General features: G+C 37.9%; 1 protein-coding gene across 3 annotated transcripts in view; it reads right to left on the bottom strand.

Moving 5' to 3' along the window:
- CCDC14 (coiled-coil domain containing 14) overlaps window positions 1-15,363 on the bottom strand; it is a 53,250-nt gene extending 37,887 nt beyond the window's left edge. For all 3 annotated transcript variants that reach the window (XR_015240247.1, XM_025913897.2, XM_086675224.1), the window contains exons 1-5: window positions 15,175-15,363; window positions 5,370-5,425; window positions 4,979-5,051; window positions 4,434-4,503; window positions 4,221-4,340 (exon numbers count right to left, since the gene is read on the bottom strand). Coding sequence is in view for 2 of the 3 variants with exons in the window: in XM_025913897.2 (XP_025769682.2) it covers window positions 4,221-4,340; window positions 4,434-4,503; window positions 4,979-5,051; window positions 5,370-5,425; window positions 15,175-15,348 (493 nt within the window). In the remaining variant the exon portion in view is untranslated. The remainder of the gene's footprint in view (window positions 1-4,220; window positions 4,341-4,433; window positions 4,504-4,978; window positions 5,052-5,369; window positions 5,426-15,174) is intronic.
- Window positions 15,364-24,269: the final 8,906 nt, after the last annotated feature.

The following is a 24,269-nucleotide window of genomic DNA, read 5'->3' as shown; positions in this document are numbered from 1 at the left end:
TTAGGGGCACCTGGGTGGCTCTGTTGGTTAAGTGGTCAACTTTTGATTTCAGCTCAAGTCATGATATCATGGTTTGTGAGTTTAAGCCCCCTTTGGGCTCCTTGCTGACAATGTGGATCCAGCTTGGGATACTCTCTCTTTCCCTCTCTCTCTGCCCCTCCCCTGGCCCACCCCCCGCTCCAAAAAAAAATAAACTTAAAATTTTTTTAAATAAATAAATAAAAGACTGCAATTAAATTACTACTAATTTTAAAATTAAAAAAAAAAAAACAGCCAAACCATCACCAACAAAATGAGCCTGTTAATACACAAACACAAATAAGATATATTTTCTTGCTCTTGTTCATTACACCAAACCACCCTACATGAAAATGTTACCTAACACATTAGGATGATGATATGTCTAATTGGTGTCAGTTGATAACTAGAACTCATGAAAGGAATGTACTCATTATTCAGTCCACAAAACTTCTTTAGTCCTTGAATCCTAGCTTCTATACAAGCACTACTGCTTGGATGTACAAGCATTGTCCAGTGGTAAGATACTTTCTGCCACTCATATAGAACAAATAACCACTACAGATAAGAGCTGCTGGATGCCTATTATAATTTGAAATATGTAAAAGAACACCTAGCCTTGAAGGGGGCAATCAATGCTCTCCCTGTAGCAGTTTATTTCCCCAAGGTGAGGGCAGCAATAGATGTATGTTACTGAAAGCAGAGCCATGTGCCCATAGCATTCAACAGCTATCAAATGTAAAAAGTTGCTTATTAAAAAAATGTTTTTTCTTTAAATGTCAGGAGCACTCTCAAGAAGCTCCATGCATTTATGGAACTGCCTTTCTGCCTCCTTACTCCCAGTCTGCATAAGGTGGGTGAGCTTGACCCCACAGACACTCAATGATCAGGCAGGTTCCAGACAGAAAATACATAAGATCACACCCCAGGAGATGGTTAACATAAAATAGTAAGATAATGTATCTTAAAACTGAAATAATACATAAGATACTAGTTAACATGCTGTAATAAATTCCTTAAAATTCTAGAGTCTGAGGATCTAGAAAGCCAGGTATCTCTCATCTGCTCCTCCAAATCCATCCTCTACTTGTCTCCACACTGCTCTTCCTGGGATGCTAATCCATATGGATTACACTGTTAAGAGACAGTCCTCATGGGCCTCTTGTGGTCCTACGTGTCTTGCTCAGTATACTAATAAAGTAAGGCCTTGACCTAAGCTCTTTATCTGGGCCATTTCTCAGGGTTGTGTTTGTAGTGAATAAACTCAAAGGATAAGGTAATGTTTCCCTGAGACAAGTGCTCACTACCAACACAATGGATTTCCCAAGCTCAGTGTTCCTCAGCTGAAAGAAACCTACAGGATGAGCAGCATCCATCTGGGTCCATCACATTACCCCCACAGGAATTGGGAGTGAGGGGGAAATACGCTAACATACATGTTGCTTACTTTATTTACTGTGTGAGTAATAAAGTCCTTTGCCTCTGACCCAGGAATCTTGTGTCTCCTGCCAGCATCCATGACACAGTAAGGCTAACTTATTAGCCTGTAAGAATAAAAATCAAGTCCCAGACTTGATATACATCAAAACGGGTCCAATTGGGCCTGACCCACTGGGAGTCTTGCAAGTACCAAAGAAAGAAGAAGCATGAAGTCAGAGTATTTATTCCCAAACCCCTCTCTTTGAAGAAACTTGGGTCAGCTTTGTTCCTTAAATGAAGCTCACCACTCTTCTCATGGCAGTCTACTCTAAATAACAGTGTCTGGGTCCTAGTAACCTCTCCCTAACTTCATCTCTTAAGGCCTCTGCTGCTGCTGCTTGCACTGGGCTAGCATAATCCCTTGTGGTTTCCCTATACCCCACTCACTCCTTTGTAATGAGTTGCTCTGTAAATAAACCCTCCTTGAATCATCTTAGAGTGTTGCCGTTTCTTTTCTGTTGCAACTCTGACTAGTAAGCAGTTAAACTGGGATCCAGAAAGTTGCTACCATGGCACCATTGTCAGCCACATACATTCCAAATGAGAGTTCCCTAAAGAGGAATACCCTGGACAAGAAATAGCCTGCCTTGAGAAAAAAAAGAGGAGATTAGAGGAATGAGCAATTGGTGCTACCATTCCTTTATTTGTCCATTGGGCCCCAGTAAATAGACCTTGGCTTTAAGAATTTGGACCAGGGGTTAGCACACTTTTCCTTAAAAGGCTAGAGAATAAATATTTCAGGCTTAGCAGACCAGATGGTCTCTGTCACAACACTCAACTCTATTGTTGCAGCACAAAAGTAGTCATAGAAAATACATAAATGAACTAGCATGGCTGCACTCCAATAAACCTTTATTTACAAAATAAATAACAAAACATTACTTATAAATAAACCAGGCTATACTATGCTTGTCCCTAGTTTAGATCAGTGTTGCCCAATAGAAGTATAATGTAAACCATGTATGCAATTAAAAATTTTCCAGTAGCTATATTAAAAAAGTAAAAATAGGTAAAATTTCAACATTTTATTTAAATCAATATATCTGAAACATTAACATTTCAACATGTAATTAATGTAAAATTTTTAGATATTTTAAACCTAGTGTGTACTTTACACAAAGCACATCTCAACTTAGATGCAAAATTTTCATCAGAAATATCTGATCTGAATTTAGATTTAATAAAATTGATAGTTGAAAAAGTAGATTCATATATCCAAGTTATTCCAAACATGCTTAAAAGTTTTCTAATAACTGGGTCAAGTATCTGTTTTCAAATTTAAGTTAATTAAAGTAAATAACATTTGCAATTCAGCTCCTTGGTTGTACTAGCCATACTTCAAGTGCTCAATGGCCACATGCACCTAAATACCTTCTTGAACAGTGCAAGTCAAGATAATATGAAGCTAAAAATGACTACCCTCCAAGATGGATTAGTAAGTTGTTCAGTTCTCTGCCTTATTCTCCAACTCATGCCATTCTGAACATCAACCTCTACTCCTATAAATGCTCTACTCTCATTTTCTCAGCCTGTTTGCCTGGATCCAGATCTCTTAATATTCAGGGCTGTTGCTGTGGATAACTTTCTAGACTTTACCTCTTGCCTACGCTGATTCTAATCATGCACTGCTGCGCTGATATTTTTGGCCTGCCTGAACCACAGAACTAGCTAGTCTCATTCTTGTCTATCTGAATTCTCATTGTGGATATTTTCATCTCCATTTTGGGCTATCTTGTTCTACAGGCCTCCAGGGGGCAACATAATCAAAACTTGTTTGTTCTAAACTGTTTGCTGAATTATTACACTTTATAAAGTTAGCAAAGTTAACAGGGAGGATGTAAAATATTCTTGGCTACATTCACCATCAAGCAGTGGAAGGCTGTCTTTCCTTACTTACCTACCCAACTTGGAATTTTACCTTCTTAGGTACCATGTATTCTAACTGTGCAGCTCAACAAGTTGAGTTGCTAAACCTACTTAGGATATATACACATAAAATGATTTTAAATCAATTAGTATCTGTAAGTATGCACATGAAACAAAACCAATTTGTGGTTATCTATAGAAAGAAGTGGTAAGGAGAACAAAGATAACTCTATATACCTCCCAAATGCATTCTGAGTTTGAACCTTTTCTTCTACAAAACCCAGTCAGTCACTTTTTCTACTTTTCTTCTTGGGAAAGTGATAGTAAACAAAGCAACTACCCAGTAATTAGAAGCTGAATAGAGAAAGAGAAGCATAAGCACACACATACACCTTAATAACCACATATTATTAAAATGAAAGACCAACTGCATAATCCCAATAGTTTATCAAAACCCTCATAATTAAAGATTATATATATATTAAAGATTTTATTTATTCTTTAAGTAACCTCTGTATCCAACATGGGGGTCAAACACTCAACCCCACAATCAAGAGTCTCATATTCCACTGACTGAGCCAGCCAGGTACCCCAAAGCTTATATTTAAACAAAAAAAGGGACACCTGGGTGGCTCAGTCAGTTAAGTATCTGATTCTTGATTTGGGCTTGGGTCATAATCTCAGTTTGTGGGATCAAGTCCTGAGTTGGGCTCTGCACTGAAAGTGTGGAGCCTGCTTGGGATTCTCTCCTTCTGCCCCTCCCCGACTTGTGTGCGCTCATGTGCACGTTCTCTGTCTCAAAATAAATAAATACACATCAAAAACAAAAACAAAAACAAAAAAGAGAAAATACTTACAAATTTCTTTCCGGACTCCTGAAGGAACATGTTTTTCATGTCCTTTCTTTTTGGATCCAAATCTTTTGCCTTCTAAAGATCTGGGATTATATCTATTTTCTGAATATGCTATTTCTGAACCTATTAATAATTAAAACAAAACTTCATTTGTATTAAGAGAATTATTAATTTAGAAAAGGTGGTTAGCAAAGGGCATTTAAAAAATTTAAAAACCTGAATCTTCATTTCTTAAAATGTCCCGCAGCAAAGAAGCACAACCATCAAGCCCTTGCACAGTTTCAGTCTGTAAGGAGAAACTCATTTAGAAATTCATATATAAAATTTTAGCACAGAAAACAACAACAAATTATATAGTTTTAAAAAAAATTTTAGAAGCAATTTATTATTGGTAGAAAACATGTTTTAAAGCAAAAAGCCTTCATATGTCCTTAAGGCAATTAATACTTAACCTCTGCACTTTTATTCCTACTTTTTAGCTTTTACCTGAATAATTAAGATACTGCGTATTGTAGGGGCATCTGGGTGGCTCAGTCAGTCAATCCTCTGACTCTTGATTTTGGCTCAGGTCACGAACTCATAGTTGGTGAGATGGAGCCCCACATCAGGCTCTACACTGATAGCACGGAGTCTCCTTGAGATTCTCTCTTTCCCTCTCTCTCTGTCCCTCTCCCACTCTTGCTCTTTCTCTTCCTCCCTCAAAAATAAATAAACATTTTAAAAAAGATAGTATATATTTTATCTATTCAGTTTAATCTTACCTGACTTTCTGAGTCAGAATGGATAGGATAGCCAGAATCTGCATTAAAACGTGATATCTTTCTTAAATGTGTCCTAGAAAACAAGTTCATTAATATTTTCACATACTACAAAATTTGTTTCTAAAATATAAGTAGTCATTTTCTTCCCAGTAAAGGTTGAATAAGGAAGCTTGTCCATAAGATGGGATTTATATAAGATTTTATAATGATTATAAAGATTATTAAACACTAAGATGATCTACATGGGTAGATATGGAAGGTTCCTCCCCACAGTCTGTGAAGGTAGATACCTATCTAGTTTTCTGGGATAGGCAAAATTTAGTCCAGCGCAAAGACTCAAGAAAAACTCTCTTGACATTTTCTCAAGTGGTGAACTTCTTTAAGTACTTACCCTTTCTTTCCATTTGTTAATTTAGCAGGCCCAGTGTGTTTCACTGAAGATATCACCTATGGTATAATGCATTAAATTATAGTAAATATACACATATTTTTCTATTATATTCTCAGTAGGTTGTCTTGACAAAACCTGAAATGTTGTTTCCTTTCTTTTTGCGATAAAAATATAACATGAAATTTGCCAGTGTAGCCACTTTTTATTGCACAGTTCTGTGGCATTAAATATATTCAGTGACATTAAATATATTCACACTGCTGTACCTAACATCCATCTCCAGAACCTTCTCATCTTGCCAAAATGAAATTCTGTATCCATTACACATTAACTTCCCATCTACTCCTTCCCTCAGCCCCTGGCAACCACGCTTCTACTGAGAGTCTCTATGAATTTGACTACTCTAGGAAGCTCATATAAGTGGAATCATACAGTGTTTGTCCTTTTGTGACTGGCTTATTTCACTTAATCTAATGTCTTGTAGTAAGTGTCAAAATTCCCTTCCTTTTTAAGGCTGAATAATATTCCATTTGATGTATATATCGTGTTATTAATTTTTTTAAAGGTGATGTATCATACAAATCCACAATTACAATTGAAATCAATAAATTATTTGTTCTAAGTAAAATGTCACGTAAACAAGACATATTTGTTCCTTAAGTTTAAGCTGAAAATAAGGTTGAAATATTATTTTAACGAGAAGTACCTACTACAGTAAATTTGGACTAAACTCAATCTCTGAACATGTTCTATATTCCCCAGTCTTCAAAACATGTAAGTTAAAGATAGAGCACAGAGTTCATAACTCTGATTCTACTTACCTACATTTATTTATTTATTTATTTATTTATTTATTTATTTATTTATTTATTTAATTTATTATTTAGAAAATTTATTGTCAAGTTGGCTACCATACAGAGTATACAGTGTGCTCTTGGTTTTGGGGGTAGATTCCCGTGATTCATTGCTTATATACAATACCCAGTGCTCATCCCAACAAGTGCCCTCCTCAATGCCCATCACCCATTTTCCCCTCTCTCCCACCCCCACCCCCGCATCAACCTTCAGTTTGTTCTCTGTATTTAAGAGTCTCTTATGTTTGCCTCCCTCCCTCTCTGTTTATAACTATTTTTTCCCCTTCCCTTCCCCCATGGTCTTCAGTTAAGTTTCTCAAGTTGCACCTATGAGTGAAAACATATTATATCTGTCTCTCTCTGACTGACTTACTTCACTTAGCATAATACCCTCCAGTTCCATCCACGTTGCTACAAATGGCAGGATTTCATTCTTTCTCATTGCCAGGTAGTATCCCATTGTATACATAAACCACATCGTCTTTATCCATTCATCAGTTGATGGACATTTAGGCTCTTTCCATAATTTGGCTATTATTTTTTTTTTAATTTTTTTTTTCAACGTTTATTTATTTTTGGGACAGAGAGAGACAGAGCATGAACGGGGGAGGGGCAGAGAGAGAGGGAGACACAGAATCGGAAACAGGCTCCAGGCTCTGAGCCATCAGCCCAGAGCCTGACGCGGGGCTTGAACTCCCGGACCGCGAGATCGTGACCTGGCTGAAGTTGGACGCTTAACCGACTGCGCCACCCAGGCGCCCCTTATTTGGCTATTATTGAAAAGCACTGCTATAAGCACTGTAAAGATACAGCATTCCTGTATCTTTGGATAAATTCCTAGTAGTGCTATTGCTAGGTTGTAGGGTAGTTCTATTTTTAATTTTTTGAAGAGCCTCCACACTGTTTTCCAGAGCGGCTGCACCAGTTTGCATTCCCACCAACAGTGCAAGAGGGTTTCCATTTCTCCACATTCCCACCAGCATCTGTAGTCTCCTGAGTTGTTCATTTTAGCCACTCTGACCAGTGTGAGCTGGTATCTCAGTGTGGTTTTGATTTGTATTTCCCTGATGATGAGTGACACTGAGCATCTTTTCATGTGTCTATTGGTCATCTGGATGTCTTCTTCAGAAAAGTGTCTATTCATGTCTTCTGCCCATTTCTTCATTGGGTTACTTGTTTTTTGGGTGTTGAGTTTGGTAAGTTCCATATAGATTTTGGATACTAACCCTTTATCTAATTTGTCATTTGCAAATATCTTTTCTCTTTCTGTTGGTTACCTTTTAGTTTTGTTGTTTCCTCTGCAGTGCAGAAGCTTTTTATCTTGATGAGGTCCCAACAAGGGACCTAGGTTTTTCATGCATTTTGAGTTCGTTTTTGTGTATGGTGTAAGAAAGTGGTCTAGTTTCATTCTTCTGTATGTTGCTGTCCAGTTCTCCCAGCACCATTTGCTAAAAAGACTTTTTTCCATTGAATACTCTTTCCTGCTTTGTCAAAAATTAGTTGGCCATACATTTGTGGGTCCAACCCTGGGTTCTCTATTCTATTCCATTGGTGTATGTGTCCATTGGTGTATGGTGCCAATACCATACAGTCTTGATGATTACAGCTTTGTAGTAGAGGCTAAAGTCTGGGATTGTGATGCCTTCCACTTTGGTTTTCTTTCTCAATATTATTTTGGCTATTCGGGGTCTTTTGTGGTTCCATACAAATTTTAGGATTGTTTGTTCTAGCTTTGAGAAAAATGCTGGCACAATTTTGATTGGGATTGCATTAATGTGTAGATTGCTTTGCGTAGTATTGACATTTTAACAATAATTATTCTTCCAACCCATGAGCATGGAATGTTTTTCCATTTCTTTGTGTCTTCTTCAATTTCCTTCATAAGTTTTCTATAGTTTTCAGCATACATATCTTTTACATATTTGATTAGGCTTATTCCTAGGTATTTTATGGTTCTTGGGGCAATTGTAAATGGGATCCATTTCTTGATTTCTCTTTCTGTTGCTTCATTATTGGTGTACAGAAGTGCAACCAATTTCTGTACATTGATTTTGTATCCTGCAACTTTGCTGAATTCATGTATCAGCTCTAGCAGCTTTTTGGTGGTCTTTCAGGTTTTCCATGTTTAACTTCTTCTTTGCCAATGTGGATGCCTTTTATTTCATTTTGTTGTTTGACTGCTGAGGCGAGGACTTCCAACAGTGTGTTAAACAATAGTTATCCACATTATTTAGAATGCCTGACAAGACCAGCCCATGGAAACTCTACCATTCTTCTTTACCTACAGCTCATTCCCTCACTTTTTCTTTTCAAACTCATATAACAATATTGTTTTTGAAAAAACAATTTTATTTTAAAAGTAAAATAAGTGGGCTAATTTTTGTGTAGAAGAAAAAAAAATGCACTTGCTTTAACATGCATCCATGTTATCTTGAAAGTTAGGCAACAAACAGTTCGTTGTGTTTGCCTCTGGGGAGGGAAACTGAGAATCTAGAGGACAGAGCAAGGGAGATTTTCCAAGGTATGCCTCTTTATACCTTAATAACTTATATCAATAAATATAATCTCTATTTAAAATGTAATTTTTAGGGGTGCCTAGGTGGCTCAGTCGGTTAAGCATCTGACTTCAGTTCAGGTCATGATTTCACAGTCGTGAATCTGAGCCACAAGTTGGGCTCTGTGCTGACAGCTCAGAGCCCAGAGACTGCTTCGAATTTTGTGTCTCCCCCTCTCTGCCCTTCCCCAGCTTGCACGCGCTCTCTCTCTCTCAAAAATAAACATTCAAAAAAATTTTAATTAAAATACAATTTTTAAAAGACATAATGGGGTGCCTGGGTGGCTCAGTCGGTTGAACGTCCAACTTCAGCTCAGGTCATAATCTCATGGTCAGTGGATTCAAGCCCTGCATTGGGCTCTGTACTGACAGCTCAGAGCCTGGAGGCTGCTTCAGATTCTGTCTCTCCCCCTCTCTCTGCTCCTCCCCCACTCACGCTCTATTTCTCAAAATTGAATAAATGTTAAAAAAAAAATTTTTTTAAGACATGAGTTAAATTCCCTACTCACCCCCTCATTTCACCCTTCACAAGTAGTCACTGTTGGCAGTTACATTAATGGTTTTTCTTTACATGTTGACATATTTCATCCCAAGATAGCTTTGAGCAGTAACTATCAAACTAATCTGGAGTTATATGCTGCTGAGAATACATTTTAAAAATTGGGTTAATGGAGTTATATTTCTTCTTGAGATAACTTGGGATATGATAGAGTCATGAAGCCAGTAAAGAGAACCAACTTTATAGGAAATAAGATCCTACATAGTACTGCTCCACTGGTCCCTGCATGACACCTTCAGGGTCCTTCCCTTTTATATATACATATGTTGGTGTCCTGGCCAAAACTGTAATAAAATTCCAAACCATGGTATTCCAATACACTGGACCAAGTCCAAAAACAGCTACCGCAATTATCTTTCAAAATTAAAAACAAAAAGTATACAGAGGTAAATGTATGGCATAATTGTAAGATTACACGTGATCTTTCTCCAAAAAACATGCATGAGCTTATATAACAGAAAGTCAGGTAATGAAAATTACCCAGGATAAAAGCACCCTAAAAAAGTAACTATCATATTGGCACATTTTCATCAAAACTCTCTTTTGTAATTTTCATTCTGAAATAACAGTACAAAGAATTTCTATATACACTTTACCCAGATTCCCCAACTGTTGACATTTTACTACATCTGCCATGTTCTCTCAAAATATATGCAAAAACAAAATATATACAATAAAAACACAGAGAAATACTAAGTATTAGTGGTTTTCCTGAACTATTTCAGGCTAAGTTACAGATATGATACCCCTTTATATTAAATACGTACGCCTAAATATTTTCTAAGAACGAGGTCACTTATATAACTATAATTATCAAAATCAGGAAATTAATATTGACACTGTATTATAAACTACAGATTTTATTCACATTTTGCCAATTATTCTAATAATGTCCTTTATTAAAAAAAATATTCTGGTCCATACCCAATGCAGGATCATATGTTGCATTTAATTGTCATACCTCATTAGTCTCCTTTAATCTGGAACAGTTCCTTGGATTATCGCTCATTGTCTTCCATAACCTTCACATATTTAAAGAGTACAAGCCACTTACATTGTAGAATGTCCCTCTTGACATTTAGACTTGTCTGATGTTCCCCCACGATTAGATTCAGGTTGTGCATTTTTGGCAGGAATACCACAAAAGGGAAATTTTGTCCTTCTTAATGTAAGTAGGCATATGGTACCAGTTTGTCCCATTACTGGTAATGTAAATTTTGATCATTTAAGATGGCATCTGCCAGGTTTTTCACTGTTAGTATTAAGGTTAGTATTTTTAACATTGTATTAAGTAATTAATGGGGAGATACTTTGAGATTATGCAGACTTCTATTCATCAGATTCACCCAGTAGTTGTAGCATCCCTTGATGATTGCCTTAATCCCAACTGTTTGTGAAACGGTGATTTGTGTAACTTCCATCTTCCTTCTATAGTTGTTAGTTGGCATTCAACTGTAGGTAAGCACTTTTCCTTTGTTGTTTGTTAGTATGGATCAGTGATTCCTGTTATGCCATGGGTTATGATCCATCATCATCATTATTAAAATACTTTGATGCTCCAATTGTCCCAGATTCTATCAGTGGTAGTCTCTTCAAACTAGCTCCTGTATCATTTCAACATGGCCCCATTATTTTTTGAGCAATTCCTTACTTTCTGCAACAAGGTGCTCTGGGCTCATCTTTTGTTGTTGTTTTCATTGTAGTAAGAATACATAACACGAAATCTACTTTCTTAAATTTTTAAGTGCACAATACTATACAGGTGATTACTTGTATGATATTGTACAGCAGATCTCTAGAACTTATTTATCTTGTATAACTGAAACTTTATACCCAGTGGATAGCAACTCCCCGATTCTCCCTCCCTCCAGACCAGCCCCTGGCATCTACCATTCCGCTCTCTGCTTCTGAGTGTGACTATCTTAGGTCCCTTATGGAAGTGGAATAATGCACTGTCTGTCCTTTTAACTGGCTTATTTCACTTAGCATAATATCCTCAAGGTTCATCCATGTTGCACATGGGAGGATTTTTAAGGCTGAAAAATATTCTATTGTGTGTATATAGCATATTTTCTTTACCCATTTAACTATCAATAGACATTTAGATTGCTTCCACATCCTGACTAATAATGTGAATAATGCTGCAATGAACAGAGAAGTGCAAATATCTCTTTGAGATCATGTTTTCAATTCTTTTGGAAAAAAAATCTGGAGTAGAACTTGTGGACCATACAACAGCTCTATTTTCAATTTTTTGAGGAACCGTCATACTGTTTTCCATAGCAGCTGCACCATTTTTCATTTCTGCAAAAAGTGTACAAGTATTCCAATTTCTCCACATTCTCACCAATGAGAATAGCCATCTAAAGAGGTGTAAAGTGTTATCTCACCGTAGTTTTGATTTGCATTTCCCTAATGACTAGTAACGTTGAGCACCTTTTCATGTGCTTTTTCATGTGCCTTTTATGTATCTTCTTTGGAGAAATGTCTATTCAGGCCCTTTGCTCATTTTTTAATCAGATTATTTGGTTTTTTGCTATTAGGTTGTAGGAGTTCCTTATATATTTTAGGCGTTAACCCTTTAGTAGGCAGAGGGTTTACAAATCTTTTTTCCCATTCCATAAGCTGCCTTTTCACTCTGTTGTTTCCTTTACTCTGCAGATGCTTTTTATTTTGATGTATCCAGGCTCATCTTATAATTTTCCTGTTCCAGCTGTGGAGTTGACCATTCCTCCTAGAAGTCATGGTTCCTTTTAGCGAATGATATTTAGAAACCAGATCTAGACACTAGATTTTGCTACTGGGTCTTCCAATCTTTTCCCATATGGATTTTCTTAGTCATGATGACTAGCTAGTTGCAAAAAAGTAAATCTTATGATTTTATTTTTAAATATTTTTCCATATTAACATAACTTCACAAAATTTTTTAATGGTTGTATAATATTTTCTTGAGTGGAAGTAATATAACACATCCTTGGTTTGCTTCTATTTTTCACAATTGAAAAACAAGCCTGAAATAAACATTTCCATGTACAGAAAAAAGCGTTTTCATACTCAGGATTAAAAGCTTATTTATTTGGTGAAAGGCTATAACTCATTTAATAGCTCTTGATACCATTTACAAAAACACTCTCAAAAAGGAGTGCCCCAAACCACAATGCATGAGACCATAATCTTTATCTCACATTTACTTCTACTGGGTATTATCATTAAACTTTTTTTCTTTGCTATTTGAGAAAAATATATGCATTTCTTACAAGTTGTATCTCCTACTAACAGGTGCAAAGTAAGATTACATTTGTAGAATAATTTAATCCACACCCTATGATTTATCATTTCTGTGAGCTAGGAACCTAAATTACAGAAAGGAGGCTTGTTCAAAGTCATACATCTAATTATAGTATAATGTTTAAAAGAAGGGACTCTGGGACCAACTATGTGGGTCTGAATCCTGCTCCACTGCTAACCAGTTTTGTAACTGTAGGAAAATTATTCGAAGTCTTCATCCCTCAATTTCCTCATCTATAAAATGGAGATGATAATAGTATTTACTTCATAAGGCTATTATGAATATTAAATGAATTAGAACTACTGTGGAAAAACACTTAAGAGTAACATCTACCACACAAGTGCTACCTCAGTGTTAGCTATTCTTTTTTTTTTTTTTTAATTTTTTAAAATGTTTATTTACTTTTGAGAGAAAGAATGAGAGAGACAGAGGTGTGAGCATGGGAGGAACAGAGAGAGGGAGACACAGAATCTGAAGCAGGCTCCAGGCTCTAAGCGGTCAGCACAGAGCCCGATGGGGGGCTTGAACCCACAGACTGAGAGATCATGACCTAAGCTGAAGTCGGAGGCCCAACTGACTGAGCCACCCAGGCGCCCCATTTTTCTTTTTTTTTAACGTTTATTTATTTATTTATTTATTTATTTAAATTTTTTTTTTCCAACATTTATTTATTTTTGGGACAGAGAGACAGAGCATGAATGGGGGAGGGGCAGAGAGAGAGGGAGACACAGAATCAGAAACAGGCTCCAGGCTCCGAGCCATCAGCCCAGAGCCTGACGCAGGGCTCGAACTCACAGACCGCGAGATCGTGACCTGGCTGAAGTCGGACGCTTAACCGACTGCGCCACCCAGGCGCCCCACGTTTATTTATTTTTGAGAGACAGAGAGAGATACAGCATGAGCAGGGGAGGGGCAGAGAGAGAGACACACACAGAATTCGAAGGAGTCTCCAGACTCAGCTGTCAGCACAGAGCCGATGTGGGGCTTGAACTCACAGACCACGAGTTCATGACCTGAGCCAAAGTCGGACACTTAACTACTGAGCCACCCAGGCACCCCAGTGTTAGCTATTCTTACCATCAAGATGGTTGTAAACTGTTTTTAAGGGGACCAAATTTTGTTGCACATTTATGCCAAGAGTGAGATAGATGTTTTACCAGGTTCTCTCATGTAATTCTCCCCAATTCTTTGAGGCAGGATTTTATACCTATTTACAACTACTTTATGGCTAAGGGAAAGGAGGCTCAGAGAAGTAGAAAGCACTTTGCTTAATATCACTACCATAGTAATGGCAGAATTGGAATGTGAATCTTGAAGGTGACCATGATTACAAAAACCACGTTTTCCCCCTTGCTGACTGCACGTATTCTGAGTTCATTCAATGTAAGAGAAAGATCTATAAGGGTGAGGATGCTCAGGAAGTACTCATGAAGAAAGTCTGAGCCAGGTATTTTTTTAAAAAGCATTAAGATTAATATTAATGGGGAAGACAGTATCATAGGTGAGTTGATATCAAGTGAGAGAATGAGAGACGTGGATATATTAAAGAGGATAAGATCACTCCAGGTAGTGAGTCTGTGTGAGAAATAGTTGATTCATCACCTAGAAATCTACTATATGCTATGTGCTATCCCAGGCCTTGAGGATATAGAGATAAATTGTGCAGTAAGGGACGTATATAGATTAGGAAGGTCCCTAGTATGAAAAGCAGTTTAATAATGGTCAGCACAAAGCACAAAAGGGGGAAGCAAGGAGCACCCAAACAATGGGAAAGTGAGAGGGGTAGGGAAGGCTCTTGAGTGGCTCCTGAGCTGAGGGAAAAGATAGAAAGTGGAGGTACCAGGAACAGAGGTGCATTCCAGGCAGTACAGAAAGGGAAGTGCAAAGACATGGAAGCATGAGAGGGCATGGGGCATCCAGGACACTGAAGAACATATCAGTGAACAGTTCTGGATACACTTGGAGTGGGGACGGGTCTGGTAAGGAATGCACTAGGGGAATCAAAAAATAGCTGTGTTGACAGGCCAAAGAACTGAGATTTTACCTTGAAAGAGGATTTGTGTAGATTTTAAAGCAGAAAATAAATCATTTAGTGACGAGGGGGTGCTTTTGGAATGGGTAAGGCTGTCGGTGGGGGCACTAACTGGGAGACTTTAGTTTTTACAAGTAGTTGTAAAATACCAGTAATTGTGACGGAAGACCAGCTAATAGCAACACTTGGTGGAAAAGCCAAGAAACTGTATTTGATGCAACAATATACTGAGCGTTGGAGAGGTTAAGTCACCCTACCCACGACGGAGGCTGGCCTCGAACCGGCGCCCTACACCAAAGCCAACGCTCTGGAAGACTACAATTAAAACAGAACATACAGTGCGGCTGTGTTAGGATGTTAACATTGGGTGTCCCCCCAACTCCCCTCTCCCAGCATTTTTAACGCCGCCACATTGTCTTTGCTTTTATTTTTTTCAGAGTTTTGCACTTCTCCTGGCCCTTGCCCCCTCAGTCCCTCTATACCCCCATAGTGGACGCTTCAGGTCCGCAGCCCTCACCTGGCCCGATCGAGATCCGGACCTGACCATCTCTCGCAGCCTCAGAAAAGCCCAGACGGAGGGAAGTAAAGCCAAACGATAAAAGAAACTAACCGCCGTGGACTCCCGGATCCCCTTGGCCCGCCCCCCGAGCTTCCGCTTCCGGGAAGGAGCCCGCCGAATGTCGCGCCTCATAGTCTCGTGAGTGCTGCCGGGTCGTCTCCGGTACTTCCAGCGCAGCACCCTGAGCTTGCGCAATAGACCCCTCCTGGCGCCTTGCTCGTCACACACTGGCAGAGAAAGTGGGAGAAGTCCACCGAACGCCGCAGGCCGGGCGGGGCGGGGCGGGGCGGGGAGGGTCCGGGGGGGGGGCGAGGTTGGCAGGAGGGGGCGGGGCAGCCGGGAGGGGCGGGGCCGAAAGGAGCCGGGCTCCTGAACGCTTGAAAGAACTTCTGAAGAACCGCTACCCTGAATTAGCCGAGGGAAGAGGCGACAAGGACTCTCAAGGGCCAGAGGAAGGGACTGAGGGAGAGGACCAACAGGTTTCAAAAAGAATTGGCTCGGCTCGGTGTTTTGTGTGCCATTTTGAATGATTTTGGTTTTGATAGTCAATAAAAGTCAATCCTTGGTCTGGTTAGCTTTGTGTAATTCTGATTGCAATTTCAGAATTATTCACTGTGGCCCTTGCTCTCAGAATGGTGCTCATTAGTTGGGATTTTGTTTTACTTCCATGCATAGTTCGCTCTTCAGTCGAGGTAATTACTGTTAATGAAGAATGACTCCGTATTCTTACATTAGCATGCTTCACGATTTTTAATGGCAATTAGTCTTTGGTGTTTAAGACATTGAGTTTGGGGTTAATGTTTTAAATCATATGGGGAGAAATTAAATAAGCCAACTGATTACATTTTTTAATAAGAAGGACTAGATTTTGAAAATCTTAATTACAATTAAAATAAAAACTCGGAAACTAAAATCATACTGATTTGGGGAAACTGGGTATTTAATAAATTTAGCTTTGTATTGAATTAGACTTGAAAACCTCTCCCGTCTTCATCCTTCTATAAGTGTTTAACATATTTACTTGAGATTACAGGGTTTTTTCCTTAAGCTGACTTGATTTTTTTAGAAGCTTACATGGATTTTTCTTAATACATGCTTATTTTAGAAAACATAGATAAGAAATAAAAAATCACCCATAATCCCAAAGAGTACCACTGTTAGCAGTTTGGTACATTCCCTTCTAGACTTTTCCCAACTGTGTATATATGTATAAATACATTACAACAATAGGATATGATGCATATTACTGTGAGTGTTTTAATATCTCATCAACATCGCTTCTCAGTAATTTACAATTACAAAATGGCTGCCTGGTGTACCATTTTTCTACTGTTTGGAATTTTATGCTTCTCCCCTCCTTTTTGTTTGTCTGTGTTTTTTTGAGTTTTTCTTTTTTTCTCCCTTTTTAAATTTTTGAGGTAATCGCTTCCAGGGTTTTTTGTTTTTATTTTCTCAAATGTTTTTTTATTGTGGCAAAATACACAAATAATAAAATATACCATCTTAACCATCTTTAAGCGCACAATTCAGTGGTACTAAATGCATTTATAATATTGTACAACCATCACCACCATCATCTCCAGAACTTTTTTCATCTTGTGAAAGTGAAATTCTATATGCATTAAACAACACCCCATTCTACTCTCCCCAAAAGCCCCTGGAAACCATTGTACTTTCTGTCTCTATGATTTTGACTAAGTACCTCATATAAACAAGATTATACAGTATTGATCCTTTTGTAACTGGCTTATTTCACTTATCTTTAAAAGTTTGTCCATGTTATAGCATATATCAAAATTCCGTTCCTTTTTAAGGCTAAATAATATTTCATTGTGCGTATATAACACGTTTTGTTTAGTTATCTGTTGATGGACACTTGGGTTGCTTCCATATTTTAGCTATCATAAATATTGTTGCTCTGAACATGTGTGTACCAATATCTCTGCTGGACCCTGCTTTCAATTTTGGGGGGTATATATTCAGAATTGCTGGATCATATGGTAATTCTATTTTTAACTTTTTGAGGAACTGCTATACTGTTTTCTATATGGCTGGGCCATTTTATATCCCCGCCAACAGTGATAAGGGTTCTAATTGCTCCACATTCTCCCCACCACTTGTTTTCCATTTATTTTGTTGTTTATTTTTTGGTTTTGGTAGTAGCCACCCTAATGAGGGTGAGGAGGTATTTCATTGTAATTTTGATTTGCATTTCCATAATGATTAGTAATGTTGAACATCTTTTCTTGTGATTATTGGTTATTTGTGTATCTTCTTTGGACAAATATCTGTTCAAGTCCTTTGCCCATTTTCTCTTATTCTGTGGGTTGCCTTTTTACTCTCTTGATACTGTCTTTTGATGTACAAACTTTATTTTCGTGAAGTTTTCAATTCATCCATTTTTCTTTTGTTGCCTGTGTCTTTAGTGTCATATCCAAGATATCCATGGCAAAGCCAATATCATGAAATTTGCCTTATGTTTTTTCTAAGATTTCTATAGTTTAAAGTCTTATTTGTAGGTCTTTGATCTAGTTTTAGTTAATTTTTGTGTACAGTATCAGCTAAGGGTCCAACTTCATTCTTACATGTAGCTATCCACTTTTCCTGGCATCCTTTGTTCAGAAAAGTACGCGTTTTTCATTGAATGGTCTTTTGACAATGTATGTAAGGGGTTATTTCTGGACTATCTACTCATTGGTCTGTATATCTGCCATTACCCCTGTACCACACTGTTTTTTTATTTCTGCTAAAACTGTCACTGGGATTATGATAGGGATTAAGCTGTAAATCTCTTTGGGTAATACTGACATCTTAACAATATTAGGTATTTCAATCCATGAACATAGGATGTGTTTGCATTTTTTAAATTTCTTTGAACATAATTTTAAAGTTTTTATTGTACAAGTCTTTTACCTCCTTGATTAAGTTAATTCCTGGATATTTTATTCTTTTTTGAAGACAATTATAAATGTAATTGTGTTCTTAACTTCCTTTTCAGATTGTTCATTAGTTGTATATAAGTGCAACCAATTTTTGTGTGTTGACTTTGTATTCTGTTACTTTATTGAATTCATTTATTAGTTCTAACAGTTCTTTGGTAGAAACTTTAGGGTGTTCTACATGTAAGATCACATACTCTGTGGACAAAGATTATATTACTTCTTCCTTTCCAATTTGAATGTGTTTTATTTCTTTTTCTTGCTCAATTGCTCTGGCTTGAACTTCCAGTACTATGTTGAATAGAAGTGGTGAAAATGGGCATTCTTGTCATGTTCCTGATCTTAGAGGAAAATCTTTCAGTCTTACCATTAAATATGATGTTCACTGTGAGGTTTTCATATATGGCTTTTATTATGTTGAAGTAGTTTCCTTCTATTTCTATTTTGTTGAATGTATTTATCATAAAAGGATGTTGAGTTTTTTTTTTTTTTAATTTTTTTTTTCAACGTTTATTTATTTTTGGGACAGAGAGAGACAGAGCATGAACGGGGGAGGGGCAGAGAGAGAGGGAGACACAGAATCAGAAACAGGCTCCAGGCTCCGAGCCATCAGCCCAGAGCCCGATGCGGGGCTCGAACTCACGGACCGTGAGATCGTGACCTGGCTGAAGTCGGACGCTCAACCGACTGCGCCACCCAGGCACCCCAAGGATGTTGAGTTTTGTCAAATGCTTTTCAGCATCAGTTGAGATGATCATGTGTTTTTCCCCCTCCATTCTATTAATGTGATAAATTATATTGATCATTTTTCATGTGTTGAGCCATCCTTGCATCCCAGGAATAAATCCCACTTGATCATGGTGTATAATACTTTTTTTAATATGGTGATGAAATCAGTTTGCAAGTATTTTGTTGAGGATTTTTACATCAGTATTCATAAGGGATATTGGTCTGTAGTTTTCTTATAGTGTCTTTGGCTTTCATATGAGAATAATGCTGGTTTTATGAAATGTGTTTTGAAGGGTTCCCTCCTCTTCAGTTTTTTCGAAAAGCTTAAGAATGATTAATATTAATTCCTATTTAAGTGTTTGGTAATATTCACTAGGGAAGCCCTCAGGTCCAGGACTTTTCATTATTAGGAGATTAAAAAAATAATTTTTAATGTTTATTATTTTTGAGAGAGAGACAGACAGAGAGCAAGCAGGGGAGGGGCAGAGAGAGAGGGAGACACACAATCCGAAGCAGGCACCATGTTCCAAGCTGTCAGCACAGAGCTGGACACAGGGCTTGAACTCACAGACCACAAGATCATGACCTGAGCTGAAGTTGGCCGCTCAACCAACTGAGCCACTCAGGCGCCCCTGTCAGGAGATTTTTGATAGCAGCTTCAATCTCTTTATTACAGGTCTATTCAGATTTTCAATTTCTTCATGATTGGTAGTCTTGGTAGGTTTGATTTCTGGAATTTGTCCCATTTAGTGTAGGTTATCCACTATGTTCAAAGTACTCTCTTATATTTATTTCTGTAGACTCAGTAGTAATGTCACTACTTCATTTCTGATTTTAGTAATTTCAGCCTTTTCTCTTTTTTTCTTAGTCCATCTAGCTAATGTTTTGTCAATTTTGTTGATCTTTTGAAAAATCAACTTTTGGTTTCATGGATTTTTTCTAATGTTTTTCTGTTCTCTATCTCTGCTTTAATCATTATTCTTACCTTCAGCTAGCTTCAGGTTCAGGTTTTTTTTTGTTTTTCTTTTTTGGCTCCTTAAGTTGTAAAGTTAGGCAGTTGATTTGTGGTCTTTCTTGTTTTTTAATGTAAGCATTTGTAAATTTTTCCCTTAGCACTACTTTTACTGTATCCTGTAAGTTTTGCCATGTTCTGTTTTTTTCATTGAGCTCAAAGTACTTTCTAATTTCTCTTGTGATTTCTTTTTTGATCCATTGGTTAAGAGTATGTTGTTTAATTTCCACAAATTTGTGACCTTCTCAGTTTTATTTTTGATATCTAACTTCATCCTGTTATAATTGGAGAAGAGACTTTGCATGATAATCTATCTTTTTAAATCTATTGAGACCTAATTTGTGGTCTAACATCTGGTCTATTCAGAAAATGTCCCATGTGCATTTGAAAAGAATGTGTATGCTGTTGTTGGATGGAATGTTCAATGTATGTCTGTTAGATTTACTTGGTTTATTATGTTACTTAAGTCCTGTATTTCCTTATCTTCTGTCTAGCTGTTGTATCCATTATTGAAAGGGTGGTATTCATGTCTCCAACTATTATTATATGGCTGTTTATTTCTCCTTTCATTCTGTCAGTTTTGCTTTATCTATTTTGATGGTCTGTTATTAGGATTATTCAGGACTCAGCCCTTTGAGCCTGTTGTGGAACTTTAGGTCCCTCTAGTGTCATGGTTAGTGACTCTGCTTAGTCTAGGCAGTGTTATAATTTACAGCATTGGATCAATGGCTTTTCCAATTGGCTCACTTTTGAAGTGTGAAAGTGTCTGTTCATGTCAACCCAATTTCAGTTTATAGAAAACAAGCAAAGTTGCAAAATATATGAAAATCTAAAAACACGGTTATGATTTATAGCCAGGATATAAGAATCAAAAAGTAAGAGGCTGTGGACTGGATTATAAATTACATGTTGGAAGTATGAGCTTGGTTCTGCTTAGAAAAATCTGAGACTACCCTGTTGCTTTTCCTCAAGCCATTTAGTGCCTTGTGGAATTATTTGTTACCCAAAGGTTCTTAACCTTTTTTGATCATATACAATTTTGAAAATTTGCTAAAAGCTTTGTATTTTTTCCCCAGAAAAATGCTAATGTGCACATTTCATATATATATATATATATATATATATATATAGTACTCATATATATATATATATAATGTGCACATTTCATATATATATATATATATAGTTATCAGAAACATTCAGGAGCCTCTCCAAGGATTTTAGGTTAAGAATCCTATTCATACCTAATTCAAAATCAACTTTCCACATGTGAGTGTCCAGCTCCTTCTGTTGTAGGACCCTGGTGATCTTGGATGTTGGTTAACTAGGGATGGTGAGGTGTCTGATTAAACAGTGTCAAGGGGAAAGAGGGCATGAAGCACAGAGAAAATGGAATTGAGCCATAATCTTTGCATTTCCCACTGAAGCTTTAAATGTATCTGCAGTCTTCACTTTAATCAAAATAGCTTAATTTAGGAAGGAAAGAGCCCACTTCTTTTTCTTTATAAAATCCTGATTTTATTGCTTCCTGAATGTTTTTCTTTTTAAGGAGAAATATAAACCATATGTTATAGGGGTCTCAGTTTGACAGCTTGGCTGAGGTCATGCTAGGATTCACTTATTTCTGGTTATAATAGGAAGGTTAATGGAAAGGATCTGACAAGGGTCTGTTGGCATCAAGGACCAAGAAAACCCCCTTGGAATGATCTCATCACAAGGAAGAAACCATTGGTTTGGGACCATGTGCCAGGTTTGAGGGTCAAGTGTGATTTTAACACACACTGTCAGTCACTTACTGCCCTGCTGCCCCTACGGACTTGTGCCTAACCCAAGGAGAGAAACAATAGCGATTAAAATGCTAAAAATTTTTCTTTACTGAAATCTCTGTAAGGTATTGCAGCAGTTGTTGGTGGTACCCCATGCAAATGCCTTCAAAAGCTGCTTATTGTAAACACCTAGGACTTCCCACCTGAGAGCATTTTTTTTTTTTCTGCAGCGAAAGGAGCGAGCTCAGGCCTTAAGCCAGGCAAGTAAGTTAATGCCCCTGGAAACAGCCCTCAATGACAGAGGAGAACTGGGTGAGGAAGCAGCCTGTAGCCGACGATGAAGAGCTTCCTCATCCCTCAGATTGGGATAATTCTTACATGTGTTCTACCCTGTCTCCCAGAGTCCTCCAGCACAACTGGACTTTAGGGATAACTGCCTGGTAACACACTGTCTATTGGCTTTCTTTCCTTCACTATATTACTTTTCCTACTCCCTTTCCACTGTTCCTGAAATCGCCTCCCAAATAAGCTATTTGCACTTAAATTCTTTTTATTTATTTTTTATTTTTTTTATTTGCACTTAAATTCTTATCTCAGAGGCTGTTTCTGGGGAGATACTACTAAAAGCATTGAGCAAACAAGACAGCACAAGGTTGGAGTCAGAAAGGCCTGGATGCAAATTCCTTCTCACCAGTGGCAGTGAACAACTTAATTTCTCTAAGGCTGTTTCTTCATCTATAGAATGGGGAGAATAGTACTGACTTTACAAGGTCAGGCTGTAAAGAAAATTTATATAAAGTGTTGTGCATAGTGGCTACCCATAGTAAGTGCTTAATACATGTTGGCAATTATCACTGATATAGTATTTATAATATTGTTACTACAGCACAGCACAGGCTGAGGCCAGCTGTTTTTCACCTTTGGGGTGACTGCTGAAGTAGGTTGATTTGGCTGACGTGCTATAAAGGCTGTCTCTGATGAGCATCTGTGGCTTAGCGGTATCAGTGGCTTAGAGGAAGCATCGCCGCAGTGAGCCAGGGCAGGAGAGGAGGAAAATGGCAGACATTAAGTTTAGAAGATGAACTAGCGGCACTGCCGACTGTGCTCAGTTTCAGTGGATGGCTACAGTACCATCAGTGACTTCATACATGGGTCCAGTATTCACTTTGATGGCTGGGGTCACATTGCCTCACTCTTGAGGGATTATGCTCAGGGCTCCTGAGGTTTAGTTTCTAATTTCAGTCTGTTTTCTCAGACATACAAGGCCCCTTCTGCTTTCGTCTACGACCTTAACTTGTCTTAGGTCCTTTTAAATTGGGGCTATTCCCTCTGCTCCCCTTCACTCCCCACTCCCAGGCAAGATCCTATTTGAACTCTTTGGTCACAGTGAAAGAGAAATGAGAGACTGAGGCAGGTTAGAGGACTTCACACTCATTCCCTAATCCCAGTTCATCAGGGTGCCAGGTCTCACCTGCAGGGCTTCAGCCTTTTCCAGCAGCCTGGGGTCCAGGAGTGGATAGACATGATAGGCCGCTTTGGCTAAGATGGCAGACAGCAGGGACAAATTGCTTGTTGCCCACCCCCTGCAGGTGCAGCTGGATGACCGTGGGGGGAGAATGTGTTTCAGCTCTTTATTGTTTTACTCTAAGCCAAAATAAAAGACCTGCGGTGACGTCCCTTCACAATCTTCTCTTATTTATCTTTACTTATTTTACTTTTACTAAATAGACACATTTCTCCCCAATTCAGTAGGAAGATATGTGTATATGAAAAGGCATGCTAACCTGATTGTTACACAAAAACAACTTTTATGAGAGAAGAGTATTGCAGAAGGAAGGAATCCAGCAATCTTGGCACACCTGGCCTTAAGAACAATGACCCTGTAGCCTGTTCATCTCGTCTGCTTCCTGGAAGAAAGAAAAATCTTTCAGTGACCATGTCAGAGGTCTTAAACTCATGCAGGGCAATTCCCAAGAGGGAGCCATTATGTCTGTATCTGGTGTCAGAGAAATCTGCTGACGTTGACACTTTAATACTGACCTCTGCAACATGTTATAGTACATCTCAGGGTGACTTACATTAAAGTGATTTAAGTTCACGAGGGCAGAATTCAGATATGATTTATTTGTATATGCCCAGAAGCCAGCATATTTCCTAGCTGGGTTGCCAGGTTTAGCAAGAATACAAAACAAAACAAAGCAAAAATACTGAAAAGTTATCTGTTTATCCAAAATTCACACTAAACTGGGTGTCCTGTATTTTGTCTGTCAGTCCTATTCCTCACATAAAGGTAATCTCAATAAATATTGGAGAGTGAGTGAGTGAATGAATGACGAGCATCACACCCACAAATGGAGAACTAAACTGGTAAAAATGTGGGTTGACCATGTAAAAGATACTTATCTAAGTTATGCCTAATAGTCACAAAACATCAAAACTGTGTCTGGTTAACGTTCTACCTTTGAAAATCTGCCAGCCTGGCTTTGACTTGAGATACATTTTCTATCCACGCTTTGTTAGCCACTTTCATTCAGTGTCCATATGGGAAGAATACTAATCTGCTGTTAATGTAGGTGTTTTGTTCCAACAATTTTACATCTTAATTCC

Source organism: Puma concolor, chromosome C2 (genome assembly GCF_028749965.1).
Source record: "Puma concolor isolate L17-30 chromosome C2, mPumCon1.1.hap2, whole genome shotgun sequence".
Taxonomy (NCBI): Eukaryota; Metazoa; Chordata; class Mammalia; order Carnivora; family Felidae; genus Puma; species Puma concolor.
Note: the sequence above shows the minus strand (reverse complement) of the source record. Positions and strands in the feature narration are given on the sequence as shown.